A 19,179-nucleotide genomic window follows, 5' to 3' on the forward strand; every position below is an offset into this window, starting at 1 on the left:
GTCGTCATCCCAAAAATGTCGTCATCCCAAAAATGTAGTTAATGAACAAGTCGTAACCTCCTTAAAAGCTGGAATTCCTTGGCAGGAGCCACAGCGGCCGATTCCGAGACGCCAGGATTTGTATTCATAAAGCAGGAATGAGCTCCAGGATTAACCTTTCCCATCCATCTTTATTTATTGAGTCATTAATGAGAAGCCTCTAATTTCCCAGGCCGCTCCTGCCGGTGGGGGGGTGGTGGGGAGCTGGAGGATGTTTCATGGAGATGGATTTTGCCGGGATGGGCTTGGAAAAAGAGGCACTTCCCAAGCCCAGCACCCTGGGACCAGCAGGGAAAACCCCGGAGCATCCCATAAATCAACCAGAGCGGCAAATCCGCGTTAACCCCCCCTGCTCTGGTGCGCCAACAAGGCTGGATTGGGTTTTCCTTGGATGTGGATCCTTGGGAGTGGGGTTTTGTTGTGGGGTTTGGTCTTGGAGCGGGATTAATTCCATATTAAATCCGAGCGGAGCGGGGCCGCTCGAGGAGCTGGTGGGGTGTGACTGCTGAGGGATGTGCGGAGCTTGTTGAGTGTCCTACCGGGAAAAATGAGCCGGAATGGGATATTTATGAACCCTGGGAAGGCTGAGGGTGGCCTGGGGACAGCACGGGGTCAGGCAGGGCTGGGAGCAGCGAGGGAAAAGCAGGAAAAATTCCCGGTTTGGGGGGAATTCGGGAGCTGTGCTGGTGTGGTGGAGAGGAGGGAGGAGGTGTCCTTCCTGGTATCCTGGTGCTCCAAGCTGGGAGATTCCAGAGTCTGCTCCAGAGGGTGCTATCCTGGCACTGTGGGGGTTCCCAAAAAACCCGTGGGCATCCCGAAATCTTCAGTTTGGTCACCTGGGAGCAGCTTTTGGGAAGGGAAGGAGTGCTCGGAGCATCCCAAGGAGCAGCTGGGATGCAGGGCCCCCATGGGATCATCCCATTATCCCCAGCCTTTCATTTGAAGGAAAACAAAGCAAACCTTGCTCTTTGTTATTTGGGACAGGCGGAAAAGAGGCGGAATTTTTCCACTTCTGCATCCCCGAGCTGCATCCCAGCTCTTCCCAGGAGTTTGTTTTCCTGTTGGTTTTTAACGGAGTGGTTTGGGAAAAGCTTCCCTGATGAAGTGGGATGGAGGGAGGGGCCTGAGGGGGATTAATGGAGCCAAATTCATCCAGAGGGATCATCCGCAGGGACAGGAGAGGTGCCCGCGGGACCGGGGGGCGGCTGTGACTGATATCCCAGAAATAATTAATATTTGGGATCTAGACAAAACAACGCAGGTTGGAGGAGCAACCAGGCCGCCAGTTTGAGGGCAAACTGGGCAGAGGGGATTTTCCCTCTGTGCCAGCTCTTCCCGTGCTTTTCCAGCTGGGAATCAGAGCGGGGAGCGCCGGGAGGGAGCGGAATCCGCCAGCCCTTAGCGGGCTTTGGAGCAAGAGGAATTTGGGGATGTTTTTGTTGGGGTGTTTTCCCCTCCTAAGCGCGTTCCCGCTTGGAGCTGATCCCAGCGAGCGCGGTGCCCGCTGCCCGCCGCATTCCTGCTGGGAATCGCCTTTTCCCGGCTGTTCCCGGGTGTTCTCAGCCCGGGCCAGGGATTGTTTTTCTTCCCATTGGGACACGGGGACAGCGAGGACACGGGGGGCGCGGGGAGATCCTCACCTCATCTTCATTAACCCCGCTCATTAGCGCCGGGCCGGCTCGGCGTTATGCAGATCAGCACGAGCGCAGCGGCCAATGGGATGCGCGGGATTTGCATAGGTGCGCGGTGATTTGCATACACGGAGGTTTTTCTGATTTTTCAAATTTATTTTTATTGTAAATATTTTTATTATTCGCCTTTTTAGTTTCATTTTTTTTATTTATTCATCATTCTAAGGAATTACTTTTACTTTTAAACATTTATAATTTTAAATTTTGTTTCTTTTAATTTCTTTTAATTTAGAACATTTTTACTTCTTCCTTTTGATTCATCTGTACTTCTTATTCATTCTAATTAATTTGTTTTATTTTTTACAGTTTTTAATTATTATTTTTACTTTATTTATTTTAATTTCTTTTAAATTTCAGCTAATTAATTTTAATTTAAAACATTTCATTATTATTTTAATTAGATTTTGTTTTTACGTATTCTCTATTCTAATTAATTACTTTTAATTTATTAAAAAATTAATAAATATTATTATATTTACTTTATTTTTTATTCGTTCAAATGAATTCATTTTTATTTTTAACATTTGCAATTATCATTTTCTGGTTTTATTCTTTCGTTGATACATTTTAAAAAATATTTTACAATTATTTGGGAATTTTTTTGCTGTTAATTTTTTCATATTTTACGATTATTTTGGGAATTTTTTCATCCTTTATTTTGATGCTCTGCTCCGGGAAAATGATTCCAGCCGAGTCCTCGTCTCCCATCCTCCACCCCTTGACTCGAAGCTTTCTTTCAACCCAAATCTTTCGTTTCCCAAGCCTTTCCTTTTCCTCGGGAGCTTGAGCTGAAACATTCCCGTGAAAAGGCCGGAGCCAGGGGAGAGGATCCAATTACCAACCCGTCCAGGGAGCGGGAAGGAGGAGCTGGAAAATGAGGAGATTTGGGGTTTTGTTGGATTTCCTTGATGGGGGCCATCAAAAGGCGTCAGTCAGGGGGCCTTGAACTGGGATCAAGGACCGAACTCCACTTGGATCATCCTTGGGATGCTCTGAGGGCGCTGCCGGCAGCTCTTTGCTCCCGGTGGCGATGGATAATTAGGAGTGGAGAGGAGCCTCCGTTAATTACAGCCCCGTCGTTATGCAAATGGCACAAATTGGGGGGAGGGGGGCGGGGGGGGGGAGATGGGGCAGCAGCCTGGGCCAGGTGAGGGGTGTCCCCATCCCGGTGAAGGTGTCCCATCCCAGTGGGAGTGTCCCCATCCCAGTGGGAGTGTCCTCATCCCAGTGGGGCTGTCCCATCCCAGGGTCACCTTTTGGGGTGATGGGGGGAGCTGGTGCTGGTTGGGGAGGCGTGGGAACACCTCCGCTGCTGGCAAACCCCTCACTTGGAGTGGTGAGACTCCAGTGTGGAATCTTCAGAGAAGCTGTGGATGTCACATCCCTGGCAGTGTCCCAGGCCGGGTTGGATGGGGCTTGGAGCAGCCTGGGATAGCGGAAGGTGTCCCTGCCCGTGGGAAGGGGGGCACTGGATGATCTCTGTGCTCTTCAGCCCACCCATCCCTCTGCTCTGGAGCCAGGCTGGGAGAGCTGGGGGTGCTCACCTGGAGAGGAGAAGGCTCCAGGGAGAGCTCAGAGCCCCTTCCAGGGCCTAAAGGGGCTCCAGGAGAGCTGGAGAGGGACTGGGGACAAGGCATGGAGGGACAGGACACAGGGATTGGCTTCCCAGTGCCAGAGGGCAGGGCTGGATGGGATATTGGGAAGGAATTGTTCCCTGGGAGGGTGGGCAGGCCCTGGCACAGGGTGCCCAGAGCAGCTGGGGCTGCCCCTGGATCCCTGGCAGTGCCCAAGGCCAGGCTGGACATTGGGGCTTGGAGCAGCCTGGGACAGTGGGAGGTGTCCCTGCCCATGGAATGAGATGATCCTTAAGGTCCCTTCCCACCCAAACCATTCCAGGATTCCATAACACAGAGAAGTTTCTCGCTGGGATGCAGAGCCAGGATAGAATCAATCACGGAATGGTTTGGGTGGGAAGGGACCTTTAGGCTCATCTCATTCCATGGGCAGCGACCCCTTCCCCTCAACCAGGTTACTCCAAGCCCCGTCCAACCCTTGAACACTTCCAGGGATGTGATCCCAGCATCTCCAGGGCTGAGCAGGGCATTCCCAGCTTCTGCCCCACCTCATGGCCGTGTCTCTGTGCCCTATCCAGGCGGGAGCCTCTCCAAGCAGGATTGGACCATCCAGTGGCCCAGCACGGAGCCGGGCAAGGAGAACAGCCCCGGATGCCCCCCCGAGACGGGACCCTGGGGCAGGACGCACCCCAGCCCCAAGATCCAGCCCAAGTGCGGGCAGCACCACTGCCACGCCAGCTCGTCCCACGGCCCCATGTACACACACGTGGACCGCCTGACCGTGGAGGGTCACCCGGGGCTCTGCCCACCCCTGGAGTCCGGCCACCGCTCCCTGCCACCGTCCCCGCGGCAGCGCCACGCCGCGCACACCCCCCCGCGCACCCCCAACATCGTCACCACCATGACGCCGCCGGGGACGCCGCCCGTGCGCCGCAGGAACAAACTGAAGCCCCCCGGGACGCCCCCGCCCTCGTCGCGGAAGCTGATCCACCTCATCCCGGGATTCACGGCGCTGCACCGCAGCAAATCCCACGAGTTCCAGCTGGGGCACCGCGTGGATGAGGCGCACACCCCCAAGTAAGTGGTGCCCGCCGGGTGCTGGTGCGTGCTGGGGGGGATGGAGCTCATCCCAGCGCCTTGGGAAAAGGGCTTTTATCCCTAAATGGCGGGGTTTTGTTCGGGGGGTTTCATGTGGAAAACTCTTTTCGCAGGGATGTTGTGGGATGGTGTCGGTCTGCTGCTCCGGGATCTCATTTTGGGGGGGGGGTGAGGAGCGCCCAGGGGCTCCAGGACTGTTGGCTGGCAAAGCCCTGGCATTTTGGAATGTGGGATGGGAGGGCTGGATTTTCCAGCTGCTGCACGGGAACGGCCGTGAGAGCTGCGTGGGGAGGGTGAGTGCCCGCTGGAGAGAGATTGGAATCATCACCCTCCAGCTGAAAAGTGGATTTAGGGATTTAGAAATCCTTATGGAGAGGACGGTTTATATTCTGGAGACCCCCCCGGGATCTGTTCCATCCCTGGCGGCGTTCGGGGCGCGCTCTCCGGGCTCTGCCGCATTCCCGCTGCTCCTGCTCTGCGGCTCCGGGGCCGGCAGAGGCTGCTGCTGTGCAGGGAAAGGATTCCCTGGCGTCGCTACATTCCCTACTCTCCATCCCTTCCCACCCCTTCTGGTGGCCGCGCTCAGACAACGCCTCGGCGTGGCGTGGCGGAAGGCACCGGTGCCACTTTGGGACACCCCCTCCGCTCCCTGAGGATGTATTGGGATGGAGCTGCTCCACGCTGGCTCCCAAAACAGGATCCCAGGACGAACTGCTCTTCCTGTCCCAAAATTTGGCGTTCTTGAGGATAGAAAGGCCGTGCCAGAATCCCGGGAAGAGTCCCCTGAGGGATGTGGAGGGAGCCTGGATACCCTGGCAGGGCTCCGACCCTCCGGGCTATCCGTGATGTTTGGGCAGCTCCAGCTGGGACACGGGAAGAGTTCAATCCACTGAGATGCTCCCAGTGCCAGACCCGGAGCTCCCCTTCTTGGGGCAGAGGGGGCCAGAGCGGGTTTGGGGCTGGCAGCTGTGTCTGGTGGCCTCAGCATCGCGGTGTCACTTGTTCCCCGGGCTGTGGCTGCGGTCTCTGCACGAAATGCGGGTGATCATCCGTCCCCCTTTTTCCCTGAGCTGGGAATTTTTGGTCTCCAAAGGCTTTTAGCTGTTGGAAACGAAGCCATTTCAGCTGGGAAATGCCTCCTGGAAGGCCACCCTCGCCCTCGTGCTTCGGCACCGGAAAGAAAGTGTTTGTTTTGGTCGGTCCCCAGGAGCACCCCCGTGTCCCCAGGGGGCATCCCGCCCTTCCCAGAGAGAATTCCCGCATTCCCAGGGAGCAGCCTCTCCCTCCTCCTGCTTTTATCGCCGTTCCAGCTCCCCATCCATGCTCTGCCCTCACTAGAGAAGGTCTGGCTGAGGGCACAGCTCCCCCTGTTTGATCCCCAGGGTGGGCATCGGATATTCCCTGATGATCCTGAGTTAAAGTTGCCCGGCACCACCGGGAAGGGAGCACTGGAGACACTGGGAAAACTGGATGCAGTCAGGTGAGGATCAAAGGAATCAAGGTTTAGGGTTGGAAGGGACTTTAAAGCTGATCTCATTCCAAGGGCAGGGACTTCCAGCCCTCGTGGTCACCCTGACGTGGAGCTGCGGCGAGGTTTGGATCATCACCATCAAATCTTTTGGCTGCTGATTCCATGTGGGAATGGGATGCCTGGAATTTCCTGCAAAGGGAAGGAGCAGGGACGGGCGTGGAGGTGGAAATGTCCCACGGGGTGACACAAACACAGTGGTGTCCCCTCTGTCCTCATCACTCTCCACCTTCCTGGTGCAGGAATTTCCCAAAGGAGCTGTGGCTGTCCCTGGATCCCTGGAATGTCCAGGCCAGGTTGGATGGGGCTTGGAGCAGCCTGGGACAGTGAGAGGTGTCCCTGGCCATGGCAGGAGTGGAACTTGATGGGTTCGAAGGTCCCTCCCAAACCATTCCATGATTCCTTTGCTCCTCTCCTGACTGCACCCAGTTTTCCCAGCATCTCCAGCACTCCCTTCCCAATGGTGCTGGGCAATCCCAACTCCCCCTTAGGGAATTAATCAAGCGAACAGCCAATATTGGCAGGGCCCTGTTGTGCTCCAGGGGCCACTGCGCCGGGTTGGATCCGGATTCCCGAAAACCTCTTGGAGAAGCAGGGAAGTTAATTTTCTCTAATGGCACTTAATGATTTTGCAGGAGACAACCACTAAATCCTGCCTGCTAATCCCATTAGCGCTTCGGGATTGTAATTAGTGCGGTAAAGAGGCAGCTTCTTCTTTCTTCCTTCTTTTTTTCCAGCGCATCCCTGCTGGAGTGGGAGTTGTTTATTAGCCTGGATGAGGTGGAAAATGCCTGGCATAGATAAAAAGTGGATTAAAATGGAAAAAATTCGGGGCTCTTCTCAGCTAATTGTTATTTTATGGCCACGGAATTTGAGGATGGAGGGTTTGTTTTAATGTCACAATTCCGTGGTGTCCGAGTCCAGTGCCGGAGGGAGCTCATCCCTGGAAGGGGATTTGGAGCATTCCCTGATCAACCCCTGCTGGTTTCAGTTGTGCCCCGTGGCTCTTGGGTTGCTTTGGATCGGGGCTTTCTGTTCCCTGTGTCCTGTTCCAGCATGGAAGGAAGGGCTGGGCTCGGAGAGCCGAGAGTTTGGGGACACTCCTGGGGAACCCAAGTGCTGGGTGGGATTTCCTGGAGTGATTTGGGGTCGAGATTCACCCCCATCCTGCCTGTTCCCTGCAAGGACCCTTCTGAAACCCTCCCAGGAGAGACCTTGGTGTCCCTCAGGCTGATTTATGGGATGGTTTGGGTGGGATGGGACATCAGGGACCGTCTTGTCCCACCTTTGCCATGGGCAGAGACACCTCCCACTGCTGCTCCAAGCCCCAATGTCCAGCCTGGCCTTGGGCACTGCCAGGGATCCAGGGGCAGCCACAGCTGCTCTGGGAATTCCATCCCAGCCCCTCCCCACCCTCCCAGGGAACAATTCCTTCCCAAGATCCCATCCATTCCTGCCCTCTGGCACTGGGAAGCCATTCCCTGTGTCCTGGCACTTGTCCCCAGTCCCTTCATCTCCTCCAGAGCTCAGGATGGGGTGAAATGGGCTCTGGGGAGCCAGGGGTGACTTTGGCGGAAGGAAAAACTCTCTCCCCATGAGCTGTGGGTCGGGATTGATGGAGTGGAGCCCTCAGGGTGCTCCAGGGCTGCTCCTGCTGGATTTTTCCACCTCGGCACAGACAGAAAATAAACCAGCACCATTTCTTTGTGACAGCAGCAGCAGCGACCGGGTGCCCTCCGGAGCAAGGCCACCGTGTAGCGCTTGATTCCCGCTGACAGCTCATAAACTCCTTTGAATGTTGTGTTTCGGATCTCATTCCCAGCGTTTAATCCATCATTTCTGCGTGCCAAGACCTTCTGAGGCAGGGGTTAAATTTTTTGGTTTTTTTTTTTTTTTTTTTTTTTTGGTATTTTTTTGGAGCTCCCAGCTTCCAATTTCCCTGCACAGAGTCTCCAGCTGTTGACCGTAACTCCGAGGTACGGAACATTACTCCTGAAAAGATCCCCTGACTTCCATAAATCCGCCATCCACAAACATCTCGGGAACGGTCCCGAAACGGAAGCAAAACATTGAGAGTGGCTGATGATATAATGCCCATTTAACACCTCCTGAGCTCCACGGGCGTTGGAATCTTGCAGGGGTAGTCAGGGATTATCCGAACTCGGAATGGGAGGTCTGGGGTAGTCAGGGATTATCCGAACTCAGAATGGGAGGTCTTAAAAATCCATTGCCTGCGGAGCCAAAAAGTCCAGCTCGTTAAGGGCGGGTGTTAACCCTTGGAAGGGGTGTCCGATGCATCTCTGGAGGCGGGATCTGCTCCAGGGTGTCCTGCCCAAAGGCTTGAGGGGTGGTCGTTACCCTCAGACCCATCCTTTGGCCTGTCCTTGGTCCTTTGACCTCTACTTAGACCTGCCCGTCAGCCTTGGACCCATCCTTGGACCCGCCCTTCATCTTTAGACCTGCCCTTGGACCCATCCTTCATACTTGGACCCATCCTTGGACCCACCCTTCATCTTTAGACCTGCCCTTGGACCCATCCTTCATACTTGGACCCATCCTTGGACCCACCCTTCATCTTTAGACCTGCCCTTGGACCCATCCTTCATACTTGGACCCATCCTTGGACCCACCCTTCATCTTTAGACCTGCCCTTGGACCTATCCTTCATACTTGGACCCATCCTTGGACCCACCCTTCATCTTTAGACCTGCCCTTGGACCCATCCTTCATACTTGGACCCATCCTTGGACCCACCCTTCATCTTTAGACCTGCCCTTGGACCCATCCTTCATACTTGGACCCATCCTTGGACCCACCCTTCATCTTTAGATCTGCCCTTGGACCCATCCTTCATACTTGGACCCCTCCTTAGACCTGTCCCCTGACCCACCCTTCATCCCCTGACCCATGCTAAGGGGAGCTGAGCCCAAACCCTCATCTGCTTCCCAGCTGTGGCTCCTTTTGCCACGCTGCTGTCTGGCCACATCCATGAACTCCGTGGCCCTCAAGGAACGTCCTCTGGGAAGCAGCTGGAGAGGGCAGATCGGAGCACGACCCGCCCGGGCTGAGCCCCGGGGACGTGCTGATCTCCAGCTGCTGGCCAGGACGGGACATTTTTGTGCTGCACCTAGGTCAGGTCTGGGCTGGGAGGAGGCTCCTCCAGCTCAAGGCAGCTGGATTTTGGCTAAATTCCCCATGAATTCCCCTTATCCTGTGCTGTTGCAGCCACGTTCCAGGCGTGGATGTTTTCCTGCTGGAGAAACCTGTTGGTTCAAAGCCTGCTGGGGGTTGATTTCCTTCCCTTTAGCCCCGTTGGCACCGAGGTGGTTTTCTGGTGGGTTTTTTCCAAGCTGGGGTGAGGATTTCCTGGCTGGGTGAAGTCAGACATGAAGTTCAGATGTGAGCTTCTGATAGAGCACATCCCCATTTTCTCCCTTTCCTTTTCCCTTGTATTATTTCCAGCTTTAATTTTGGACACTTTCCATCCTGTGGGTGTTCTTCTCCATCCCACGTAACAAATTCCCGAGGACGGGATGTTTCCTGTGGCACTTGGCCAAGTCCAGCACCCAACTGGGGCCATCAAGGCAGAGAGGTGAAAAACTGAATCCCAGACCTCCAAAAACCTGGGAGCAGAGGCCAGAGAGGTGAAAAACTGAATCCCAGACCTCCAAAAACCTGGGAGCAGAGATCTTCTCCACCACCCCCACACCACTGAGCAGCCCATGCTTAGGCTGGGCCTCAGATCTAATCATTTAAGCTGGTCCTAAATAGGCCCTGGTGGGTCATTAATTCTGCTGCTCTGCAACCTTGATAATAATGACGTTTCCCCTTGTAACGATTCCCACCCAGCCAGTGGATCGATTGTTTGATGTTCCGCATGGGCAGGATTCGGGAGAGCGGCGTCCAGGCAGCTCCTCTGACATTCCCCAGGTTTGGAAAGGCAGGTGGGCTCCTGGCATTGGGGATGAGCAGGAGATTGATGTTTGCAGAGCAGGTGGATGCAGCAGGACGGTGCCAACGTGTGGGAATAACCCATACGGAGCATCTTCCCAAGCGGGCACCTCGCTCATCCCAGTCCCCTGTGTCCCACCTCAAATCTTGGGGTTAGGTTTGGGTCCCTCGTGATAAGAAGGATGTTGAGGGGCTGGAGCGTGTCCAGGGAAGGGAACGGAGCTGGGAAGGGGCTCAGCCTGGAGCAAAGGAGGCTCAGGGGGGACCTTGTGGCTCTGCACAAGTCCCTGACAGGAGGGGGCAGCCGGGGGGGTCGGGCTCTGCTCGCAGGGAACAGGGACAGGAGGAGAGGGAACGGCCTCAGGCTGGGCTGGGGAGGGGCAGGGTGGATATTGGGAACATTTCTCCATGGAAAGGGTGGTCAGGGTGGCACAGCTGCCCAGGGCATGGTGGAGTCCCCACCCCTGGGGGGGTTTAACAGCCCTGTGGCCCTGGCACTTGGGACAGGGGTGCACTCCATGATCTCAAAGGTCTTTTCCAACCTAAAGAACCCTGTGGTTCCATGATCTTTGTGCTGCGTTATTTATCCTGAAAACAGAGCCCCAGCCTGGAACTTCTGCAAGGGGGAGAGTGCAGAAGTGCGGGAATTTGGAGAGCAAAACGAGCAGCATCTCTCCCTGTGCTTCCAAATCATCCCCCTGATTAATCTCGCTGCCTTTGCCGGCGAGCCAGGGCTGTGGAGCTGTGCACAGCTCCTGGAACGTGTCCAGCTCCCTCAAAGGATGGTCTGCACAGCGCCAGGTGACAGTGATGAGTGGCCCCCACAACCTGGCTCCGTGCTGGAATGATCCCGCTGCTCCGGGCTGTGGCGCTCCTTAGGAGTGTCATTAATGTTAATTACGGCCCTGCTATTCCATCCAGAGGCGCTGGAGCTTTACTGCGCTCCGAGGAGAAACTTGTCACTGTGTCCTTTAATGAGGAGTCGAGGCTCCTTTCAAAGCCAGGCGGGCGTGAGGATGAATTTAGATCAGGATGAGCATCCTGGGAGAGGTGGCACAGCATTCCTGCTGCCTGGTGTGCTGCCTCCGGGCTGTCCAGGGGGGACAGAGGGCACGGAGAGGGCAGGGGCTGCGGGCAGTGTCCAGGGTGGTGGCCAGGAGAGGGACTGACCACTGTTAGCACAGCCTGGGCTCTTCCCAGCTCCACTCTTCCAGCTGGAGCTGGGCAGCAGAGTCAGGAAGCAGCTCCCCTGTTCACGTCTTTGTGGTTTGAGAGGCCGGTGGGAGCATCTCCTCACCCTCCTGCCAGCCCACCCCTGACCCGCTGCGGTGGCCCAAGCAGCTCCAGGGATTCCTTGGCAGTAGTGGGATGAGAACCAAAGCAGGGAGGGCAGGCGTCAGAGTCCAGAGGAGGCCACGGGGATGCTCCAGGGCTGGAGCCCCTCTGCTCTGGAGCCAGGCTGGGAGAGCTGGGAGTGCTCACCTGGAGAGGAGAAGGCTCCAGGGAGAGCTCAGAGCCCCTTCCTAAAGTGCCTAAAGGGGCTCCAGGAGAGCTGGAGAGGGACTGGGGACAAGGCATGGAGGGACAGGACACAGGGAATGGCTTCCCAGTGCCAGAGGGCAGGGCTGGATGGGATATTGGGAAGGAATTGTTCCCTGGGAGGGTGGGGAGGCCCTGGCACAGGGTGCCCAGAGCAGCTGTGGCTGCCCCTGGATCCCTGGCAGTGTCCAAGGCCAGGCTGGACATTGGGGCTTGGAGCAGCCTGGGACAGTGGGAGGTGTCCCTGCCCATGGCAGAGGGGGCACTGAATGAGCTTTAAGGTCCCTTCCCACCCAACCCATTCCATGACTGTCCAGTCTGGCGGCGGATCTGGCCCACCTGGCTGAGGCTGTGTCATCTGTGGATGGGACTGGGCTGAATCCCTGTAGAAGCTCCTCTATCCAAAGGAGACCCAAGCCCACAGCCCTGGCTGGCCCCAGCTCACCCTCGCTGCCCTTGCGTGGCCCTCAAAGAAATGTCACGGTGGCAACCAAGAAAACAGACGGGGCTTAATGAGAAACAGCTCCAGCTCCAGGATCCTGGCAATTACCTCTTCCAGCTCCTTCCCGCCCGTGTCTGCTCCCAGTGCTGCTCCTGCAGCCCCGTCTTGAATCCCAGGAGGAGGAGGAGGAGGGGTGGGGGGAAAAAGCCTGTTTGGCTCAAACTCCCTTCAAAGAATTTCCCAGCTTTATAATTTGCAGCTGTAATAAAAAAGTTCTACTTTGTGCTTGGAAAAGAGAATAATAGATCAGTCAGAGCCAAGCCTGGAAATTCAGGCATCCAGGGAAGTGGGGACAGGCACTTGGATAAATATTTCACTGCCGAGGCTTTGATATGAAGGAGCTGCTTTTCCTCTGGCCAGGGGAGGGAGGGTTTGCTGCCTCTTTATGGGAATGAGGAGGATAAACGGAACATCTGGAGGATATTCTGTGTTCAGGTTTTTTATATCAACTCCAGCATTGTGTGGTGCTCGTTTGGGTCTGGGTGGAGAATGAAGGAATTTCAGCTCTTCAGGCAGGTTCAAAAAATCCACTGGCCTTGCCTTGAATCCTGAAAATCCTAAAGAAGCTGGTGCCATCCTCGCTGCACGGGGATTTGGGATGTGGGAATGCACCAGGCACAGGAGCTGTGTGTTTATCCCGGTGCCAAAGGTGACCTGGTGCCTCCTTTCCTGGCTGAGATGGCTCCAGCCATGCTGGACTTGATCCCAGCTCCCCAGGCCTGTTTGGGAATGCTCAGACTCCTTATCCAGGGGTGTTTTATATGGTTTATTTGGGGAATCCTTGAAGGAAAAGGTCAGATTTTGCCATCTATGTGCCAATATGGGAACGGGAAGGGAAAAGAAGTGGCAGTTCTTCTGGAGAGGGGCTTTGGAAAAGGCAGGGAGTGACAGGACACAGGGAATGGCTTCCCACTGCCAGAGGGCAGGGATAGGTGGGATATTGGGAAGGAATTGTTCCCTGGGAGGGTGGGGAGGGGCTGGGATGGAATTCCCAGAGCAGCTGTGGCTGCCTCTGGATCCCTGGGAGGATCCAGGTTGGATGGGGCTTGGAGCAGCCTGGGCCAGTGGGAGGTGTCCCTGCCATGGCAGAGTTGGGGATAAAATACTCTTCAAGCTCCCTTTCAACCAAATCATTCCGTATTTCTTGCATGAAAAAATGCCAGAGTGAATTTGAGGCTTTTCCTCCTTTTTTCTGCCCTTCCAGCAGCTGCTGCTGGAGCCGCCTGCCCTGCTGCGGGGGCAGCCCTTCCCCTACTCCCTGCTTGGATTGAATCGGGAAGATCGTGCACTTAAACCACTCCAAAAAGCCGTAAATCTTCGGGGCTGAATCCCGGCCGGGGCTGTGCACTCCCGGCCAGGCAGCGGCGATCTTTAATCCTTCGCAGCTGAAATACTGATGAGGGGATTTTTTATTTTGTCTCCCCCTCTATTTCCCTTCCTTTAAGAGCAACGCTTGCATGGAAATTGGTGTGTGCTGGCGAGGAGCAAAGTGGTGAATAAAACATCACCTGCAGGGGCAGCTCCTGTCTTGGGGCTAAATTTTAAAGTAAACCCCTTTTAATGAATTTATTTTATTTTTTAATGGCAGTAAGAATGGAAGTGACAACAAATGCCTGCAGAGCACGTTGGTACTGACTCCATTTCCAGGGTTTTTTAAGAGTTGGGAATGGAGGATGAGCACTGCTGGGGAACGGTTGGGATGCTTTTTGGGATGAGCCACATTCCAGCAGCACCACAGCCCTGTGAACACTGCATTCTTGCTCCCTGCATGGATCCCACTGTGCCCATGCTCATATTCCAGCTTCTCCCAGCACATCCTCCTCTTCCAGCCGCTGAACCACGCCGGGACATCCTAACAGGGCAAAGCCGTGTCCTCCCCGGGCACCTTTCTGTGGAAATCCTCTAAGATCCTCCCCGCACCCCACGCCGCTGTCAGTCCCTGCTCTCCCCGCCGGCTCCCGAAAGGAGTGACGGGCCCTTTGTCCCGGTGTCTGCTCCTGTTTTTCAGCGCCTGTTGAAACCCTCTATTTTTTTTTTCCCCAAAGCCGGTGATAAGCGTTTGACTGATCCCACAGAGCAGGCGGGGATGAGCCATTCAGGCGGGATTGACACCTAAAGGGATTTGCATTAAACGCTTCAAACTCGCTGGGCGCTTTTTTTTGTTGTTGTTTTTTTTAAAAAAATATATATTTAGCAAATTCCTGCATGAAATTACGGCCCTAATCGTCGGCATTCGCCTCTCTGAGCATGGAATCGCTCCCGGCGATTCTCCCGAGCATCCCGAGGCAGGAATTAGCCCCGATGCTCCACAAACTCTGCCTCGAGGGGTTGGTTTGGGCTCTCCCAACCAAGGGATGCACAGGATAAAGGAGGAAAATGAGGAATTCTGGGTCAGGAGATGGTGAGAGGTGAAGGAGAGGAGCTGCGCGGGGATGCTGAGCGGGGCCGCGATGTGGGAAGGGCTGAGATCCCAGATTTTGGGAAAGGTTTGGGAAGCCAGGGGCTGCTTGGGGCAGGGGTTGATCCCATTGTGCTGATGGGGAGCCTGGGACCTGCAGCGAGGGATAGAATCCCAGGAATACCTGGCTTCCAAGCCTCCTGGAGCAGGAATGAGGGTGGGACAACACGGAGAGTGAACCCGAGTGGCAAAAAAAATTAGGGGGGATGTCCAGATTTAGGAATTTGTCGTGGATGTTTCCCAGGTTTTGGAGGGCTCAAAGCCTCGAGATGGACCAGGCGTGGTTCTCTCTGCTCCCTCAAAGCCCTTTGGAGCCTAAATAAGGAATACCTGCTCCATAACCACCTCCCCACTCCTGCCTCGCCTGGAGACTCCTTTTGGACTGGAGGGAAATGGTCCTTCCCGGGGGCCGGCGGGGATCAGCACCATCCAGACCCACCTAAACGGCCCCTCCGGCTCTCCCTGCGCTTCCCGGGCTTCGCGTTCATCCCAGCGATGGTTTAGAGGGAGCGGCCGCCTTTTCCAGCTTCTGGGAAGGGCTGGAATGCCGCTCGATGGGGGGATTAGCACGGCCAACCCCGCCCTGAGCAGGGAAGTGAGACCCGGTTCCATCTCCCGTTGCACTTTGCCAGTTCCTCCTGATCCAGCTGGGATTAATCCGGCCAAAATTCCCAGCAGCGAGGGAATCCTGCCTCCCTTTCCAGAAGCAGGGTTATGTTGGGTTTTATCCCTATGGAAAATTGAACTGGGATGACGTTTTTCCTTGGTTGTTTTTATTTATTTTAATTTTTATTTTTATTTTTAAATCCCCCTTTTTGCCTCTGCCGTCCTTGCAGGATTGGGAGCCTGGCACAGGGAATGGGGCTCCTCCTGCCCAGCTGGGATGGGGAATTTAGTCTGGGAGGACCAGGATGTGTTTCCAGCACATTTTTCCCCACTTTGGGTAAACAAGGGGAGGACGGAAATGTTTGCCTTGGGCAATGCCAGGGATCCAGGGGCAGCCACAGCTGCTCTGGGCACCCTGTGCCAGGGCCTGCCCACCCTCCCAGGGAATAATTCCTTCCCAATATCCCATCGAAATCTCCCCTCTTTTAGTTTAAAACCATTTCCCCTTTTCCTCTCACTATCTATGGAATCATGGAGTGGTTTGGGATCAAAGATCATCTCATTCCAACCTGTGTAGGAGGATGGATGGATGGAGGATGGATGGATGATGGAGGGATGGATGGATGATGGATGGATGGAGTGATGGATGGATGGATGGATGGATGGATGGATGATGGATGGATGGATGGATGGATGGATGATGGATGTGGGACGGATGGATGGATGGATGGATGGAGGGATGGATGGATGGCTGGATGGTTGGATGGATGATGGATGGATGGAGTGATGGATGGATGGATGATGGATGGATGGATGATGGATGGCTGGATGGATGGATGGATGGATGGATGGATGATGGATGGATGGATGGATGGATGGATGGATGGATGATGGATGTGGGATGGATGGATGATGGATGGATGATGGATGGATGGATGGATGGATGGATGGATGAAGGGATGGATGTGGGATGGATGATGGATGGGTGGATGAATGAAGGGATGGATCCATGGATGGATGGATTGATGATGGATGGATCCATGGATGGATCCATGGATGGATGGATGACCCCTCATGGCAGCAAGTCCTTTATGGGGTGCCCCTGACTGGCCTCATCCTCCACCCCTGCCCCAAGGACGGTATTTGACCCTTTTTAGCCCAAGAAGCCCCAAGCGCGGCTTGGTTTGCTCCATGTCCCTCAGGCACTCCTTGTCCCCAAACCAGGGGACAGCATCGCTGTGAGCCCCCCATGCCAGGGGGTTTTCCATGGGTGAGGAGTCTCCTCTCCAGGATTAGATCCTCTCCCTCAGGAGATCAAGGCCATGGGGAGACCGGCGGCCAGCCCAGTTCCCCACTTGGATCTCAGTGTTTATTATTCTTTATTATTTTTTCTTCTCCGGAAGAAACAGAGAGAGGGAAAAAAAAATCTCTCTCTGTCCAAAATCACTCATCCTTCCTAATAATGAGAGCTGTCAGCAGCCCTGCTTGGCGAGGAAATGATGCTCGCAGTAAATATTTGGTCTGGAACTGATTTATGGGTGGAAAAAAAAATGAGATTAGTGCTTAATCACTGTCTTTCAGAAAGGGCTTCAGGCCGGGGTTGAGCTCAGGGGGAGCTGCGGCCGTGCCGGGGCCGGGGGAACGGCACTGGGATCTTTGGTGGAGACCCCAGGGTTAGGTTGGGATTGAGCGGCAGCAACGGAGGGAATGGGCAAGATTTGGGGCCACCAGGCAGGATGAGATGGGATATTGGGAAGGGATTGTTCCCTGGGAGGGTGGGCAGGCCCTGGCACAGGGTGCCCAGAGCAGCTGTGGCTGCCCCTGGATCTCTGGCAGTGTCCAAGGCCAGGCTGGACATTGGGGCTTGGAGCAGCCTGGGACAGTGGGAGGTGTCCGTGCCCAGGTCCTTTAATGCGCTTTAAGGTCCCTTCCCACCCATCCATGACTTCCTGACCATCAGCTGTGGGGCTGACCCCAGGGAGCTCCAAGCCAGGAGAGCCGTGCAGCTGGACCAGCCCGGAACCATCCGCCCCATCCCGATCCCACCGCGCCCGAAGAAGTCCCTGCAGCCACCCTAAACACGGCAGCAGCTTCCCTGTGTGAGGAAATAATTAACTTATTAGAGGATGGTTTAATTTTCCTCATTAAAGAGGTCATTTCCTATCGCCTGGCAGGGCCAGATGCCCTGGGCACTGCTGGGAGCGGCGGGAGATGCTCAGCTCTGGAGTCTCCCCACCCTCCCAGGGAACAATTCCTTCCCAATCTCCCATCCAGCCCTGCCCTCTGGCACTGGGAAGCCATTCCCTGGGTCCTGTCCCTCCATGCCTTGCCCCAGTCCCTCTCCAGCTCTCCTGGAGCCCCTTCAGGCCCTGCCAGGGGCTCTGAGCTCTCCCTGGAGCCTTCTCCTCTCCAGGTGAGCACCCCCAGCTCTCCCAGGCTGGCTCCAGAGCAGAGGGGCTCCAGCCCTGGGAGCAGCTCTGTGGCCTCCTCTGGACTCCTCCAGCAGCTCCAGGTCCCTCCAGTGCTGGGACACAGTCGGATGCAGTGTTCCAGCTGGGATGCATGGATTGTACGGTGCATTCCAGGGGTCCTTGACCACCCCGAGCTGTTGCCCTGCCAGGATGTCCTCAAAGGATCTCTGTCCCAAATCCTCCACATCTCCCAAGGGCTGAGCTGCCGTTCCCAGAGCTGCCCCTCTCCTCCTCTCTCCCCAGTAGCCGGGGTGGGAGCGGTGGAGCCGGAGCAGCTCCGCAGTGCCAGGCTCCTGCAGCCCGGCCCATCTGGGCTGGCACTGTCACTCTGCATCCCAAATCCTTCCAGTCTGGCGCAGCTTTGGGATCATCCGAACCAGCAGTCCTTGTCCCAGTGTGGAAAAATGGGCTGAGAAGGGAGAGGCGGGCGACTCATCCCCGCCTGCTCCGCAGGATTTCATCTCTGAGGAGCTTCTCCCAGTGTTTAGGGGTGCCCACACCACAGTCCTGTGCCTTGAGGAGCTGCTTCCTGGGAATCTGCTGGGGTTCCTCGCGTGTTCTGCTGCAGCCCAGCCTTGCTTGGGCCCTAAACTTGATGTAGTGACATTAAATGTGATCATTCAGGGGATGTGACAAGGTCAGCAAGGCCAGGGCGCGACGAACTTTTGGACCAGCTGATTCTTTTTTTCCCACCCAGGTTCTCAAGAGGAAAAGCTCTGGAATGTTCCTTGATGAAAATTGCCTTCGTTTGATGGGAAGTGGGATTAATTATCACATGGGAGATGATGCAGCCACACCCGCACCCCGCAGGGGCCACCAGCCCATCCCCAGCTCCTTTCCCATCACTTTCCCCTCCTTTTTCCTCTTTTCCCTCCCAGAGTCAAGAAGAAGAACAAGCCCCTGAACCTCAAGATCCACAACAGCGTGGGGAGCTGTGAGAACATCCCGGCCCAGCGCTCCCCGCTCCTCTCCGAGCGCTCCCTGCGCTCCTTCTTCGTGGGGTACCCGCCCTTCCTGCCCTCCACCCCGCCCGTCCACACCGAAGCCACCTTCTCAGCAAGTAAGTCCCCGTGGCCCGCTCAGATCCCTCTTCCGAAGGGTGGGAGATGCCAAGCAGAGGATGGGACTGCGGGGATTTTGGAGTCAGTGGTCTGGAGTGCGCTGCTTGAGCGTTGTGGAACGAGCCCAGCCCTTGTGGAGGTGCCTTGTGTTGGTGTTTGGGGGTGTGTGGGTGCTTCCGGCAATGATAACCCCCCAAAAGTTGATTATTTCTGGGTTTTGGGACAGCCACGAGGTTTCTGTGCTGTCTGAGTTGGTGGCACTGCCCGGATGTCACCTAAAAGTGACTTTTCCGAGGGTTCCTTTGTAAACCCAGCCGCGGTTTCACCTCTATGTTTAATCCTCTCCTGCTTCCTGCATTTGGAGCTGATGTGGAGTTTTGGGAAGCCAGGCCTGGTGCAAACCCCATGGAGTTGATCCCAGGAGCCAGCCCTGATCCCTTCTCCTCTCCTGGGAGATGCTGCTGCTGGCACTCACTGGGTTTGGCTCTCGGAGCTGACCCAGTGCAGTGCTGCTGGTCCGGGAGGAACAGCCTGTCCCTCATTTCCCAGTCCCAGACCAGTGCTGGGATTAATTCCACAGGGATTGAAGCTTTTCCAAGCCAGGCGTGGCTCTTGGCCCAAGAACTTCCCTGGAAACACATGGCAGCTGCTGGGAGTGATT

At 55.5% G+C, this 19,179-nt stretch overlaps 1 protein-coding gene across 4 annotated transcripts in view; it reads left to right on the forward strand.

Moving 5' to 3' along the window:
- The window catches only part of KSR2 (kinase suppressor of ras 2), a 76,824-nt gene that overhangs the window by 11,463 nt on the left and 46,182 nt on the right, over positions 1–19,179 (forward strand). For all 4 annotated transcript variants that reach the window (XM_032128237.1, XM_032128239.1, XM_032128238.1 and 1 more), the window contains exons 4-5: positions 3,883–4,381; positions 18,336–18,517. In XM_032128237.1, coding sequence (XP_031984128.1) covers positions 3,883–4,381; positions 18,336–18,517 — 681 coding nt within the window. The remainder of the gene's footprint in view (positions 1–3,882; positions 4,382–18,335; positions 18,518–19,179) is intronic.

Source organism: Corvus moneduloides, chromosome 18, assembly GCF_009650955.1.
Source record: "Corvus moneduloides isolate bCorMon1 chromosome 18, bCorMon1.pri, whole genome shotgun sequence".
NCBI classification, from domain to species: Eukaryota; Metazoa; Chordata; class Aves; order Passeriformes; family Corvidae; genus Corvus; species Corvus moneduloides.